At 42.4% G+C, this 16,214-nt stretch overlaps 1 protein-coding gene across 1 annotated transcript in view; it reads right to left on the bottom strand.

The window, feature by feature from the left end:
* CPXM2 (carboxypeptidase X, M14 family member 2) overlaps positions 1-16,214 on the bottom strand; it is a 42,149-nt gene continuing 25,935 nt past the window's right edge. The window contains exons 6-15 of the mRNA XM_075258357.1: positions 16,092-16,176; positions 14,794-14,944; positions 12,885-12,973; positions 12,586-12,709; positions 10,715-10,911; positions 10,318-10,497; positions 9,493-9,790; positions 7,784-7,923; positions 7,361-7,460; positions 1-1,076 (exon numbers count right to left, since the gene is read on the bottom strand). Of these exons, the coding sequence (XP_075114458.1) occupies positions 826-1,076; positions 7,361-7,460; positions 7,784-7,923; positions 9,493-9,790; positions 10,318-10,497; positions 10,715-10,911; positions 12,586-12,709; positions 12,885-12,973; positions 14,794-14,944; positions 16,092-16,176 (1,615 nt within the window). The 3' untranslated portion in view covers positions 1-825. The remainder of the gene's footprint in view (positions 1,077-7,360; positions 7,461-7,783; positions 7,924-9,492; positions 9,791-10,317; positions 10,498-10,714; positions 10,912-12,585; positions 12,710-12,884; positions 12,974-14,793; positions 14,945-16,091; positions 16,177-16,214) is intronic.

Below are 16,214 nucleotides of genomic sequence, written 5' to 3'. Positions count from 1 at the left end.
GTGGCCAATAGCTAGCAGATTATTGCCTAATGGTCAAGTCCAAATACAATGACTCTAGGATTGCCGTCGGTACTAATTTCTTATTTTTCTCAGATTTTCCAGCTTTCTTGTGAAATTTGACATTTATCGTCTGCACTACCTCGATGATAGCAATTTGTAGGTCTTAGAAGTAATGATGGCACTGGTTTAAGGTGCTTGACTACATTTTTGTAGTCTAAACCATTTTTGGCTTATCCCACAATCCCTTGATCCAGTCGCAAACTTCCAAGCATCACTAAGGCAGGAGTATGCCAATCTTTTTGGAGGAAACACCTTGTCCAGCTAGGTAGCTGGATACCAGCATGGTTTCTTGGTGCATGGAGTAAATTGAAGCAGGTAGGAAGCAATAGACTTAGAGATAAAGAGTTGGGGTCGTCAAAAGCGTAAAGTAATGTTCTAGAGTTCTTGTGAAATTGTAGCTAGAGGTGTTTTATAACACAAATATTTATACAAGATTATCAAAGACTTCTGAAGATATACTCTTAGGGTTCCGATATATTCTAAGTTAGTCTTGCCATATAATCATGGTGAAAGTCTATAATATAACAAGATCTAAGGGTCCTTGAGAAATTCCTACAGCTCTAAGAGGAAGGAGTGTTCCATATCTTTAGACTTGAAGCTAGTGCTTGTCATAAGGTGCCATAACTAGAGGAGGTTCTTAGAAGATCCTATGTATTAAGATTATGGAGATCAAATCCTCACCCGCCTTAGTCCGTTCAACCAAGTGGCCAATGTATGTTGTTTCCAACTTGACTTTTCGCTCTACACCCAAAGCCAAGCCAATTTCTAAGTATGACGACTTTGTCTGACTCTGACTCTCCTGCGTCGCATGGACATGCTGACTGGCTGCTTCCCAAACCTCTCCATGATTTCCCTGATCCGTGCCAGGTTGGACTTGGCTAGGATGAAGTCACACCGTGTGGCTCCCATCTCATATCCCACAGCACAGTTCTTGGTAGAGGGTGTAAAGCCTTCAGCTCGAGCCGTTACCGCATATTCTCCTGGATTCAGAAGTCTCCAATAATCCCCATCGCTGGCTAGAAAGAAAAAAAACAAATGGAAGGAATTTTACAACTTCAGAGTCACTAGTGTCATCACAAAGTGGAGGCACGCCTACAAAAAGTGTCATCCCCTAAGGGCTCGTTCACATCTGCGCTCGGGACTCCGTTCTGCAGGTTTCTGTTTCCAGCACAAAACAGGGGCAGGAGACCGAAACCTGCCAGCATCTTTCAAACCCATTCATTTGAATGTGTTTGAAAAGTGTCCGGCCGTGATCGCCAGTGAGCGTTTTTTGCTCTCCGCGACCAAACCATTTTTTTAAACCAGACACAGAGTCGGACATGCAGTACTCTGTGTCCGATTTAAAAAAAAATGGTTTCGCCGTGGAGAGCATAAAACGCTCACTGGCGCTCCCGGCTGGACTCGGCATGACAGGTTAATAATAACGGAGTCCAGACGCTGGTGTGAACCCAGCGTAAGTCATAAAAATAGGTTAAGACTAGAGATGAGCGAACAGTAAAATGTTCGAGGTTCGATATTAGTTTCGAGTAGCCCCTCAATATTCGACTACTCGAATCGAATATCGAACCCTATTATAGTCTATGGGGGAAAAATGCTCGTTTCAGGGGTAGGCAACATTTGATCAAATTATACTTACCAAGTCCACGAGTGAGGGTCGGGCTGGATCCTCCGAGAAGTCTTCTCCGTGCAGCGTCCCCGCGGCATCTTCCAGCTCTGAATTCACTCTGCCAGGCATCGGGCCTGGGCAGAGCAGACTGCGCATGCCCGCAGACTGCGATGCCTGGCAGAGTGAATGAAGAGCCGGAAGACGCCACAGGGAAGCTGCATGGAGAAGACTTCTAAAGGTAGGAGAAGAACCAGCGTTGATTGGCCGACCGTATAGCATTCGGCCAATCAATGCTGGTTCTGCATCGAACTTTTCCATTCGAATAGCGAGTGGTACTCGATCGAGTACGAGTATTTCGAATACCGTAGTATTCGATCGAATACCTACTCGATTGAATACTACTCGCTCATCTCTAGTTAAGACAACTTCAAAGTCATAAATGTCATAGAAGAAGCCCAAGCCACTTTTATATGTTCCTAAAGAAAATAAATGAAGAGAAGATGGTACCCATAGTATATCTAGGTACAAAGAGGTGTAACTGAATTCAAAAGGATTTTCCAGAACTAGGATATTGATGGCCATCAATATCCGATCATTGGGGGTCTCCAAGAGTTGAGACAAAATTCCATATCACCTTCATAATGCTGATCGACAGGGTTGTAAAGAGTCAGACTTTCCCACCTCTGGTCCCCAAGACATGCCATAATGTACTGTTCCCCCCAGGCCAGGTGGCTGCATACTGGATGGAGCATGTGGGTGTCTCCATGCAAGCTCATGGAAATTACTAACAGAGCCAAGAAATATCCTGGCCACCTTGCCTGGTGGAAGAATATAGACAAGCATAATACATGACACAGACTAGGCTCAACCTGCCCAAATAATTATAAATATGGAAAAGCGCAACTATACAAAACACTAAAATAAACAGATCTGGTGATGGAAATGAAAAGCTGGAGAACACAACAGATCTCTTCATCTTCAGATCTTGGAGCAGCCGTGGGTAAGATATCGCTTCTTCACTTTTGTATGTAATAAAGAAAAAAGTAGAAGAGAGAGCGTGGGTGGTTTACACTAATCCTGGCTGCGGATGCGCTCGGCATGTGGTGGCTGGAAGCGGTCCCAGGATTACTGTAAGTTTCTAATTACTGAACTGTTAATTACATAGGGAAATATACACTTAATCCTGAGCTCCACGGGAGCCTGGTGCCTGCCTTACCATGAAGGGACAAAGAAGCACTTCAATGACACACGTCCACATTCCATTTGTGAAGATATGCAAGCACAAAAAAAAAAAACGGGCATCAAAAAATGTAGCTATTTAAAGACATCCTGTGACTTTGTATCACATTGTGTAGGTGTTTTGATGGAAGACATTGCTGTGTAAGGCACCAAAATTCTCTTACTTTTTAAGGTTCATTAAAGGTTTGCCTCATCGACACAACCCCATTCAAAATGGCAATCCAGCATGATTGTGAGATGGCCATGTATGCCTTGAAACCAACAGGGGTACTAATATGGAAAGGGGTAGCCGAGATGAGAAAATTGCTTTCACCACCTCCATCAAATCCAACTCTTGCTCCACTGATGTCTATGCAGGATTTTTTCCTTTATTCTCCACCATTTCTGAGTTATTAGCTCTTAGCTGCAGCACCAGATATGATGATTAGACTCTCTATTGTCAGACTGGTGGCACTGGTCTGGTGCAGATAGTTTGAGACTGCCAACCTGACCGTATAGAGCCTAGACAGTATATTGGATGATGAAAGTAACTACATGAATTGCTCAGGAATGGTAGGGACTGGAATAAAATTCTAACTGCGCGAGAATTGTAGTATGCAAAGTACTGGAGATGGCCAAAGGTTCTATTTAACTAAAATTAAGCATGCAAGGAAAAAAACTACTAAAACCTACAGAATATAAATCTTATAAAGACCAGAAACAGTGTTACTCATGTACACACAATGGAAACCCAGACGACGGTCGGCGAACTCCATTCTATGGGGTCTGTGAGTAACCACTGTTTTAGTGGGTCAGATTTCTATTCTTCAGGTCCCCCAGCAATCCCAAACAGTGGAGAGCCCCACGCGGGTGTGAACCAAGCCTCATACTTATGTTCTATATAATTTAGGATATTACATTAGCGATCCTGTTTATGGCAAATCTTTTACATGGTCACAATAAAGTGGAGTCAGTTTCTAGAAGAGATCTGGAAAAACACACAATGTTTCCTTGATATGCAAAAATAAATCCTGCGTGCTTTTTTTTTTATTCCTTCACCTTCCCTATTCTTTGACATTAGACGGACATCGGTCACAGAAGGGAATGTATTACGGCATCGCTACAAGAGTCAGGTCTTATTATGCAACAGAAGGGCCTTCAAGAACCGTATGCTGCAGAGGAAGCCGTCCGTGCCAGAGGTGGGGTACAGGCTGGGAGTGGAGGAATATAGCTTTCCATAAGGCAAAGTCATTAATATGTGAGATATTTCCAGAGAAGTTGTAACTCCAGGTCCCAGGGGTTCTGGAGGTCGGAGGGGTAATAAGCTGTAAGAAATGTTTTCACGTGCCAGCACAGGCAAACAGGGCTCCAGTTGTGTATCCTAGCAAATATTAATAAGTGTAGCATGGAAACTGGGATGCTCGGATAGTATAAGAGGCACAGATAAGGAAAAAGTAATGGAGAAGAATTCACAGGGAACTCCATAATAGTTGTACAGATGTTTGGATACCAAACACACACTGCAGATGTTAAAAGGAACCTGTCAGGAGCCCTGGGACACCTATATAGCCAGCATGCTGGGATTGAGGGCCCAAACCTATGTCATTTACTGACACCTGTCTCTGGAATGAGTAAGAAAATGAAGTTATAACTTATTAGCAGATGAGCCTTGGGGTCTGAATTGATGCATGTGCCTGGTGAACTCCTTGCTGCAGTGTGCAAGCTCTATAAAGTGAAGTGTACTGACCTTAACTTCGTCGGGCACAATGTGTCAAAGGGCTGATGTGAAATCCTAGACTTATGTGAGGGGTTGGAGTTGTGCAAAGTTTTCATGGATAGTAATTTAGAATTATAAAAATAAATGTTCAGACAGCCAGCAGCAAATCCAGGTAGGAGCAATATCCTGCAAATATTGGAGGTTGCTAAGAGACAAATTCATGGCCCTAGAGAGCGAGGCGTGCCTCTTAACATACGAGTTTCCTGGAAAGCTATCCAGCCGACCTCCCAAATTGGGCCAACACTGGAGTAAGGCCACATGAGTAATGTTGGTAGTTACACAGTAGAAAGCATATAACCTGCTGAATGGAGAACCTGAGGGGATTTGTCCAATATGGTTTCTCTACTTGTTACTTAAAGGGGCTCTATCAGCAAAATCATGCTGATAGAGCCCCACATATGAGTGAATAGCCTTTAAAAAGGCTATTCAGGCACCGTAAATGTTATATTAAACTACCTCCCAGTTTTAAAATAAAACCCTAAAAAAGAATGTGAATTCACTGACTTCTCAATGTCTAGTACTTTTCTTTATACAAAATTCACTGAAGGGAGAGTGATCCCAAAAAACAAGTACCAAAAATAAAAATAAAACTTCACCTTTATTTTTTTTGCAGATAAAAAACAACAAAAAAGGTAAAAACACATCTCCGGCAAACCAGGCAATGGAAACGCCAGATTTTAACTGGGTGTGCACTAGGTAAAGTTGCAGTAGTTATATGTATGTCTGGGAGCTATGGACTGAATCCTCCATACCCAGTGGTGTAGTTTTTCCGCTATCCCTTCCTGTTGGTGTGGCGTTAGGCCAGTATCCTCAGGGAGGAAGTGGATACTCCCACTATTTGCACTATAATATTGGGTTTTGGAGGTTGATACTATTTTGAATTCAGTTCCAATATACTCCGGACATACTTTGTATATTGTAGGGAGGTAGGATTTCCTAGTATAAGGGCTGAATAGGTGAATTTAAACTACATTTACTCGCCCATATTTTTCCTACCCTCCGAGGGGATGTGGCACAAAGGCTAGTGCACACCCAGTTAAAATCTGGCGTTTCCATTGCCTGGTTTGCCGGAGAGGTGTTTTTACCTTTTTTGTTGTTTTTTATCTGCAAAAAAAATAAAGGTGAAGTTTTATTTTTATTTTTGGTACTTGTTTTTTGGGATCACTCTCCCTTCAGTGAATTTTTTAAAAAAGAATGTGATCTACTTACCCATCGTGCACGGTGGGCGGGCATTCAGGGTCTACTGTCTTCTTCATCCACACCTCCTCTTCCTGCGATGTCCTCGGGTCCCCTCTAAGTCGCGAACTGACATTGCTAAAAAATGGCCTGGGCGCATGTGCAGTAGCATGCTGCTTCTACTATGGCTACTGCACATGCGCCCCGGCCATTTTTTAGCAATGTCAGTTCACGACTTAGACGGGACCCGAGGACATCGCAGGAAGAGGAGGTGTGGATGAAGAAGACAGTAGACCCTGAATGCCCGCCCACCGTGCACGATGGGTAAGTAGATCACATTCTTTTTTAGGGTATTATTTTAAAACAGGGGGGTTGTTTAATATAACTTTAGCGGTGCCTGAATAGCCTTTTTAAAGGCTATTCACGCATATGTGGGGCTCTATCAGCATGATTTTGCTGATAGAGCCCCTTTAAAGTGTCTGTCCAGTCAGGAGCTGAAAAATTATACGTAAGTCTGTACCTATAGGGGATATTTACCTGCTGTTAATTTTCCTTACATTCTGTTGTTTACCATTTTTTAGCTCTTATCTATTAGGGCAGAACTGTCACCTGAGACTACAGAGTAGCTACACAGTGCCCACAGGGAGTCTGAGGTAGTCCAGGACACACCCCTGTCTCCTCATTGGTCCTGGCTGCTGCTCTCTCCCTCGCCAGCCTCCTCAGATTGGCATCCTTGTATAAGCACAAGTAGAGATGGGCACACTTTGCAAGACTCATTTCAGGCTTGGACGTTCAGAAGTTCATGAAGTGGATCCCCTGCCACTGACTACAGCAAGAAGGGCGGAAGACTCTATGGAATAAGACTGGACGCCACAGCGAGCCCAGAAAAAGTGAGTACAAGTGACTATCGGGTGCTGAACATGTATAGAGACTATCGGGGGCAGCACATATACGGAGGCAAATAAGACTTATAGGTATGGTATGGTAGGGAGGTATTTTATTTCACAATACAATTTCTTAATACAATAAATAAGTCATTATGACCTTAAAAATGTCCTACCAAAATGTACTCCCAGAATCAACATATGGTCACAGATCAAGGAGACAGAGAAATAATAGTGGGGAAATAAGTACTCAACAACCAACACCCTAAAGTGCTGTAAGCTCCACCATAGTGTACTTAATATTAATCTTCCAAAAAACTGCAGTAAAAACGTCATTAAAACTGAATGTAACCTTTCTGCAATGCAGTTTTGATAATCTAAAATGCACCCGTAAAAGGAACCCATCAGGATGATACGGGCCACAAACACCCACCGTCCCACAGTCACTTGTTGTAAAACTGTCCACACCCTTTATAAAAAAAAACAAAAAAAAAAAACAAAAAACTTTCTACTTCCCTACTAATCATGCGCAAAACCTAGGGTTGGTTTAGAGTCCCATATCAACATGACAGGTTCTGTTTAAATTGTCCCAACCAAGATGTTCAAACATGGCAATCCCCCCCGGAAGAAATGACTGACCTGTACGTATATCATGACTGATGCCTTCCACGGATATAACTGCATTTCCTATACTGCGTCCATGTATATCTCGCACTATTCCTTTAATTCCACGGTGAACCTAGGAAATCATAAGAAATCAAGACCAGGATTATTATCTTAAATATATTTAAAGAGCAATGTTAGAAGATCCTTCGCAGCCAAGACTGTAACAGATGGTAATTGTCATGTGTAAGCATCATCTAAGCATCATGATGTTGACGCACCCTTGGATTGGGCCTCAGTAGTCCCCCAGAGGTACGGAGGTCATTGTGGCACTGAGGTGGTGAAGTGGGACTAATATCAGGCATTTCGTCTTTGGTTTTTAAAAGATACTAGTATACAGATATATTAGGAATATTCTAAATTGTAGGATCTTCCATTATATAGGACATGGGCCCAAACCTGCTCCATGAAGACAATTAGGGATTCTCGGTTATTCTCCCACTGTTCTGCCAGTTCACTTTCATGCGGATACTTGTCACAATCCAAATATATGGAGATCTCAAAGCAGTTGGTATGCAAGTAGCTAAAATCATTGATACCTGGTGATAGGAACACACAAACCAGTCACATAAGAATACATAAGTATATGCTTAGACATGATTTACGTCACTGAGTGCCATAATATATTGTATTACAATGGGCGGTAAGAGGGGACAATATTTTTCTAAATGAAATGCAGCTGAAACGTAAAGCCTGCCTGATAAAACAGTAGAGAGCACAATGGGGCAGATTTATGAAGAGTGCCGCTTTCATTGGGAGATTGTGCGTACTCTACACTCTGCTGGGCGCCTGCACTGAAATCTGCCCTGGCTTGCAGGGATCATTAGGCAAGTCAGCTGGTGTAAATGACCATAAACCCAGCAGGGTCCAGATTGCTCAAAATTTGCAACTTTTTCTTTTTTCTTCCCTTATGTAGATTGTGAGCCCCACATAGAGTTCACAATGTACATTTTTTCCCTATCAGTATGTCTTTGGAATATGGGATGGAAATCCATGCAAACACGGGGAGAACATACAAACTCCTGGCAGATTTGAACACCAGGACTCCAGCACTGCAAGGTTGCAGTGCTAACTACTGAGCCACCTTGTGGCCCCAAAATTTGCAACTTTTGCATGCCATATAGCCCAGAAAACAGGCATGATAAATTCCCCCACTGTCCCCATAACAGAGTTACCCAGCCTATAGGAAACTATATACAGTATGGGACAGTTGAACTGCAGGGAGCTAGCCTTATAGATCATTATGATGCAAGGAGTCCAGATCTCCAGACCACAGTCAGTCCAGGAAATGTGGGCAATATACAGTATATTTGTCCGTGTGCGTGGGACCTAAAAGCCCAATATTGTAAAGTGACAACATATTGGGGTTCACGACTGTGCAGAAACGTTACACGCCTGAGGCATGTACCAGTTTCTTTCACAACGCTTTGTAAACATATGTAATGCAGATGATGTTTAATTCAGCCCAGTCCCATTGTTGGCGTTTTATTGGCGCTTTGTTGACTCGGCGATGCATATGTTAGTAATAATAACCGCTATTTACTCTACCGTTACATGTAAATAAGACAATTTATGGAGGGAAATTTCCATTTTGTCAGCTCTTTGCCTGGATTCGAGAAGGCAGCTCATTTCGTTGCCTCGCCAGGTGGTCCTGTGTAGTACAGCAATTCTTTGTCTTACTCTGATTCTTCTGTTCATGCCTCATTGTGATGCTTGGAATTCATTTACCATGAGCCCCGCTGTCTATAAAACCACCCATTAACTGGGAGACATCCCAAAAAGCATGAGAATGAAAGAACATAAATAATAATCATCATCTGCTGAAAGGAATTACAGTAAAAGTAATAATTCTGCAAACTGGAGCTCAGCGGGCACTGCATTAATGTCTATTGTAAAGTACATAGACTACATTTATAGGAGGGTCGGTGCGGTCCTTGCTGCACAGCTTAGGGAGAAGGAGGGGTAAACCCTAACCCTAAAAATACCCATACTACCAAATATCTCTTTATGACCAGGGTAACATCACACATTGATACAAATGCACATAAATGGCTTCTGTAATACTGGTTATTGCATCATAGGAGAAAGGAATTAAGAGAACAACTCACTTCCAGCCACTGTATGCCAGGATGCTCCATTCACAGAACCCTCCTCCTTGTTAAAATCCTCAGTGTGACATGGCCTCCGGCTGGAGTCTGTCATATGCCGATGGGTGGAAGCATAGGAGTATGCCAGCCAACGAAAGACATGGTCATCAGGTGTTCCTGTATATTCTTGGGTCTTCCATGGGGAGCGCACCATGTCAAAGGGATAAGACACCACTAGCTCTCCTCCCTGCAGATTTCCACCCAGAACAAAGGGAATCTTTTCCATCCATGTAATCAGAGCGCGAGTTTCAATAGCAACCTGAAGGAACAAAGGAACATTGGATCAGAATCCAAAGAAATTGTATTGCAATTTTCCCTGATCAAGGATAGGTGATTTTTGCACCCCAACTGACTGTAAAAACAAAGGTCCTGTGTTCCATCTCTACAGCAGTCAGCTATATCTAGGTGCCTCATAGAGATAAATAGTGCAGCAGCACACATAGGCGGACAACCATTCCATTCACATGGTTCTTCCATTCTAGTGAATGATCAGACCCCCCATTGAACAGTTTTCCCCTACCTTGTGGATAAGGGATTACTTCTAGTAATTCTCCTATACCTTTAAGGAGAAATGGTAATTCGTCTAGTGCACAATGTGCCTACAGATCGATAAGATAGAGCTGGACGGTCTCCAGGTGCCACCATACATAGTCATCTCATAGACACTGTTGTCTTTGGAACCAGCAGATCAGATCTAGGTAAACTGAAGAACCTACAGTCTAAAACATGTCAGCCCTCTGGTGGGACTCTTGATTTTTTTTCATGTGGTATATAAGTTAAACTCACCGTGGCGTTCTCATATTGATACCAGTCAGGAATGGGGATGTGATTGTTAGGGACTCTGCGCATATTCCGAGGACGATCCTCTGACTCCCACAATAATGAATTCAAGTCCGGAAAATTGTTATTAATGTCAATTCCATCAGCAGTCCAACGACCTAAAGACCAACCACCCAACTCAGATCCCTAAAAAGAGAGAAAGATATCCTGTACCAGGAATTCAGGAATAAGATTGTAGGATATTACAGCAATGTTCTCTAACGTTCATGCCATGATGCAAGTTGGAGCTGGAGAGCCACAGGTAGAAACTGACAACTACCGGAAGTGACCCCCAAAGATTCCAACTTGGACAGTCAGCCTTGAGAGTGGTTTCCCACTTGTGTATCTAAATATCACTGCTCACCAGTTCAGCCGCCTTTTCATACCCGTCTGGGTTGACAGATGGAAGGAAATGAAGACGTGTATTGGTGATCAGGTGTTTGATACGTCTGTTGCCGGCCAAGTACTCCTGACACAGGAACTGCATCAACAAGAGAAGAAGTTCACGTCCTAAGACTTCATTTCCATGGGCTCCAGCCATGTATCGGAACTCAGGTTCTCCTGGATAGATGGAAACAGAGACACCGCAGCAGTATCTCATCATTACACACAACATAAAAGACATAATAAAGTAACCAACTGCGAGATACAAATACATATCTAATCACTGTAGTCTATTGGTTCCGTAAAAAAGCTTTATTGATGTTGCTGGCTAATGACAGATCTTCCTGTAATTTTTTTTTTTTTATTAAAGGGAGTCCATTATCAAAGCCCAGCATGTCAACCCAGCCCAACAGGTCGATAGGTTAGGGTCATCTGAATCAAACAGTGTTTTCTCCTTGTAAATCGGGGCCTCAATTACCGAGATATCACTGTTTTTGGCGAGTTTTTTGAGCAACCAGGACACTGCCATTGCTCCAGAAAGTTAAGCAACAGCACCCTCCAAAGCTTATTCCTATCTATCTGATCTCCTTTAACTCCTCTAATTGCCATCTCGCCTGCACCAGACATGAGACATAATAAGGGAAGAGCTGAAGTCATAGGGTGGAAATATCCATTACAGTGAGCTCCAATCAATATGGTGTCCCATCCTTTGTGAGCTACACATCATTATCTTAGCATGACATATGTCAGTCAGAGATCTGTAACAAAGACATAAGCAAAGAGAAGAGGATGTAACAGCACAGATGATGGGTAAGGAATCATATGAAAAAACACAAGATCCAGAGGAGAATTGGCGACAACCAATGATAATTGTAACTAAATGTCAGGCTAAGGACACACAATCAGGTTTTTTGGTGCCGTTTTTGAAGACAAAACCAGGAGAGTACTGAAAAAAGATATAGCAGTATGTCTCATCTGTCTTTTATGTTCTCAACTTTTATGATCCACATCTAGTTTTGGCTTCCAGTACTGCATCAAAAGACCTAAAATATATGTTCTTACCTTTAGGCTTACCATAATAGACCATAGGTATGGATTAGAGAGGGGAACTGTCCAGGGACCTCCACCATCCAGTTTCCTCCAGTCATTTACAGACTGACTGTGAAGGAAATATGGCTTCCAATGACATCTGAAGACCATATAATGGAAAAGCGTGGCTAAGTATCTTCAAGGCATATGCCCTCTGGTTTGGGGGAGCCTAACTAGCCAAGGTGAATTTCTATAGTCATCCCTTTTCCGGGTTTCTTGCAGCAATTCACATCTCTGGCCTTCACAGAAATATCTAAGCATGTATGTCCAAGTCTTCCATGGCCGTTGACTTTAGATCGTGATAGGTCGAATCCTGTTCCTCTCAACCCTCAATATATAAGAAGACTTTGCGTGATTTTAATAGGGAGAAGCCATGCCAGACAACCAAGGCAGTCCCGTCTCAACCATTAATAGGCCATGTTGACTTTTGGATCTGCGTGCTGAATCGTCTGTGCTTTGACATCTGCCATGAGGAAGAGACAGGAAACCACCATAGACATTTCATGACTGGCCAGTCTACCTGGATCTGTTGGACGTAATTTTTATTTTAGGGAACTAAGATACCTGAATATTGTACAAGATCTGACTAATCTCCTGTTGCTGGCCAAAATGGTTAAAAATCGTAATCGACCCCCTACTGCCAAGTCTCCCCTGGTGAAATCAAAACATCAAAGCCAAAACGGATGATAAGATTGAGAGCAGTTGTAGAAGGGACAGGCGGGAAGATGCAGGACATACATAGAGTGTGTTTATTCTCCTAACCAACTTCGTGCTCCCCGGGGTTATCAGACATCTCCATGGCGTACAGCTTGAGCCCCTCATGGCTGCGGCCAATGTTATACACACGAGTGATATTGGGACACATCTCATTCACCACTTTCATCAGCTAGAACAAAAAATATAAAAAGAAAAAAAAATATTTTAGGTAAAAAAAAAAATTTTTTTTTGGACGGATATAAGTATTTACAACAACAGACACGTCAGGGAAGTCGACAGGTTAGACAGTACAGCCAAGTATGAGTAAAGGGTACTGTGACAAATGCCAATTCTTCTCCCCATACCTGTCTCATTTCCTTGTAATTGTGATGTCGGAAATCCAGGTTGTCAGATGTTGTCAGCTCATTCCTTCTGTAATAATAATTATTGGGGTCTAGATATAATGTAACAGGAATAATATTAATAACTGCAAAATAGAATACACTGTATGGTGCTTTCTCATATGTAGACTTCAGGCATATTGTTTCCCATAAACATATCAGGGGAGTTAATACTTTATCGTGAAAGTAAGTATCCAAGATGCATTGTACAGCAAAAGCAGTAATAACTACTGCCAGACAGTAGGTTTCTAGGCTCTCATGCAGTACTTGCCAAAATAACGCCCTCTGACTGACATCACTTCCTGCTGGACAGCTATTGGCTTAAGCAACACCACTCTCACTTCCTGCTCAGCCCGCCCCTTACTGGTAATACTCAGGCCTCTTCTCTATTTTAACTACTTTCTCCAGCATTTGTACCACGAGGGATAAAGATGAAAGGGCGAAGAGTGCTTCAATATTTACAGCATCCGGACATTTTACATGTTGTTTTAAAACTTATTTTTATGTGCCCTGTGAGAGAGTGAAGGTTGTAGTCTGGGAAGACAGGTATATTCCAGCCAGGCACCTAAGGGGTGTATGGTAAAGACCCACACCAGGGAGGTCAGCTGACTAATCAGGCCCTAATAACAGCCTGAGTGTGATGACTAGCAGGGTGGCACCACACTGTTGAACTGTCCAGACCAGACCTTCAAAGCAGTTACTGTGCCACCCATTGCTATTGCCAAGGTGGGAGACTGGTAGCCAGTCTCCTGTATAGTCAGGGAAAAGGTTCCTTATGTTTAAGTTAGTTTCTCAGCTGAGAAGGGTTTTGTTTTGTTTATCCTGTGGCATTGCAAACGCAGTGTATGCACTACAAGTGAATAAAGCCTGAACTTGTGTGCAATCCAGTGTCTGTGTCCCTGTTTCCTGCACTGCTACAAGCATCTACCCGAGCGATTCCCCACAGCCCTGTGTTCTCTATACAATAATGTTAATTCCAAAAAGATATTTTGCGTGGATATATATGCATTTATATTAGTACATTTTTGGAATATAATAGTCTATATTTTCTTAAGTAAATGTACCTAGAAAATTGTAAAAATGGGCCTCAATTTGGCACATTTATAGTTCAGCCCCTAGCCCTTCCCAGCTCATTTTTTTTTTTAATAGTGGGTAGAGTGGGGCGGTAATCTATACAGTCCTTCACATCAGAGCCTCTGGGGAGTCTTGCACTTGTCAGGGAATCAATTAAGACCAGTTTAAGAATCACCAAATTATTAAAGGGGTTTTCCAGTTAAAAAAAATATATTATTATTATTATTATTATTATTAATAATTGTATTGACCTTAGCTGTGACATTTCATTTGCAAGCTCACTACCCCTCCCGGTGTTCAGTTCAGCCAGCAAATGAAACATCACAGCAGCATGTGACCTTGGATGTGGGGGTGATTTATTACCTGTGATTTGATTGCAGGGCAAAGTGTAGAAGGGAGGGGCACACAGAGAGTGAGAGCAGGCAGATGGGAAGATGAGAAATGTAGTTTGTCCACAGATTCACTACGTGTAAATAACAGTGATACAAGGAGCAGCAAGTAAAATAAAGACAAGCAAAAGGTGCACAAGGAAGGATTTGACACTGCTGTGGATGTATTTTTTGCAGATAATTTTTGAAAGCTGGATAACCCCTTAAGTAATTACTTCAATGGGATGTCCAATTTTTGACTGTTTTCACAGATGCAGTCTATGGGGGTATCAGCCTATGAGGGGGGGGGGGGGGGAATCAGTGAAAACTGATGCTCCAAGGATGCAAAACAGACATGAGGAGATGGCCATGAAAAATGGGCAAACGGTCCATTACTTTAATATAAAGGATTGATTGTCTAAGTGACTGACCTGGTAAAGGGCATCCCAGTATTTCCATCCTCATGCATATACTGCCCTCTTCATACCATGAGCGTGGGTTGATACGTATATAGCGGCCCACCAACGGCTCTAGGAATTCATTCAGGACTGGGATTTCCTTCTCGCTATTCCCTGGGAAAAACTATGAACATAGAAATGATATAATTAAGATACAGAAAACAAAGTAGCAAAGACGGAAGATTCTAATATTTATTCCATGTTCGATCCACGGGTCATTTTCCTTTAGTTTGGTTTATCTGGAGTAACCGTTTACAATGTATTCATGAAATGTGCAAAGAAAATGGCAACTGCTCTCCAGTACCTGGGCAGCTTAAGAAACCCCGACATGTCTGAGTATCACAAGTTCCATGAATTTTGCACCAAATTTATGACATAATTGCATATTTTTAGTAAATTATGGGTGGGCTGAATTTTTATTTTCTCACTTTGGTGGGGGGTTTTTGGGTCCACCTGCTATCCCAGCACTAGCACATTATTCTTATTCCCTTCTCCTATGGTCAGATACCGCTGTCAGATAAGCCCTGCACTTCACGCGTTCTTGGTAATTGGCTGCTGGCGGTCCGTGACGAGTGGATCATACATCGCAGCTAATTGCCAGGCCGCTCATGGATCTCATATGTGTTGGGTTTTTTAATGGCTGACCTGGCAACCCCATTTATCCCATCTGTAAATCTTTCAGGATATAAGATTTTCTGCACTCGACCATTTCTAGTAAAATCATAGTAATGAAGGTTTATGGAAATCGTCTTGCTTCCAGATGAAACTTGGCAGGGTTGCTTTTATTTGAGGTCTTGTTCAAAATTCCATTCAGCATTTGTGAATAACTTTAACCATTTGTGTATCGGAGATTACAGCGTTATATTCCTAATTTATCAGTTGGCTGAGATAAAGAGCAGCCACAGAGAGCTTCCGTATGTCTGGAAGACGCAGCAAGACGTTATGTAATGCCTCATTTCTTGGATGAAAATATTAAATTTAATGTGCAAAATCTTACAGAATATGTGCAGAGATGGAAGGAAGGATAGATACATAGGTAGATAGACAGAGATACTGTAGATATGATATAGGGGCCAAAATTCCCATATTCTCCTGATCAATGGTGGTCTGAGCATTTGCCCCCTATCCTATGGATAGGGAACAACTTGTTATATGGGAAAACCTCTTTAAAGCTAAGGCTTTGGCTCAAAGAAACGCAGCACAATCTGTAACAAAAAAAACATGATTCAACAACGTGGGTCTTAGCCTAAGGATTGAAAATCTTCTCTTACCAGATCTCCTGTTTGATTCTTTGCGAAGACCCAGCTGTGACTGTCATTACTGACCATGACTCGAAAAGAGGTGACCCAGTCACTCCTAGGAGGGGAATAGTGACCATCAGAAGACATGGACAA

Source organism: Leptodactylus fuscus, chromosome 10, assembly GCF_031893055.1.
Source record: "Leptodactylus fuscus isolate aLepFus1 chromosome 10, aLepFus1.hap2, whole genome shotgun sequence".
In the NCBI taxonomy this organism is placed as follows: Eukaryota; Metazoa; Chordata; class Amphibia; order Anura; family Leptodactylidae; genus Leptodactylus; species Leptodactylus fuscus.
This window is presented reverse-complemented; position numbering and strand designations above follow the sequence as displayed.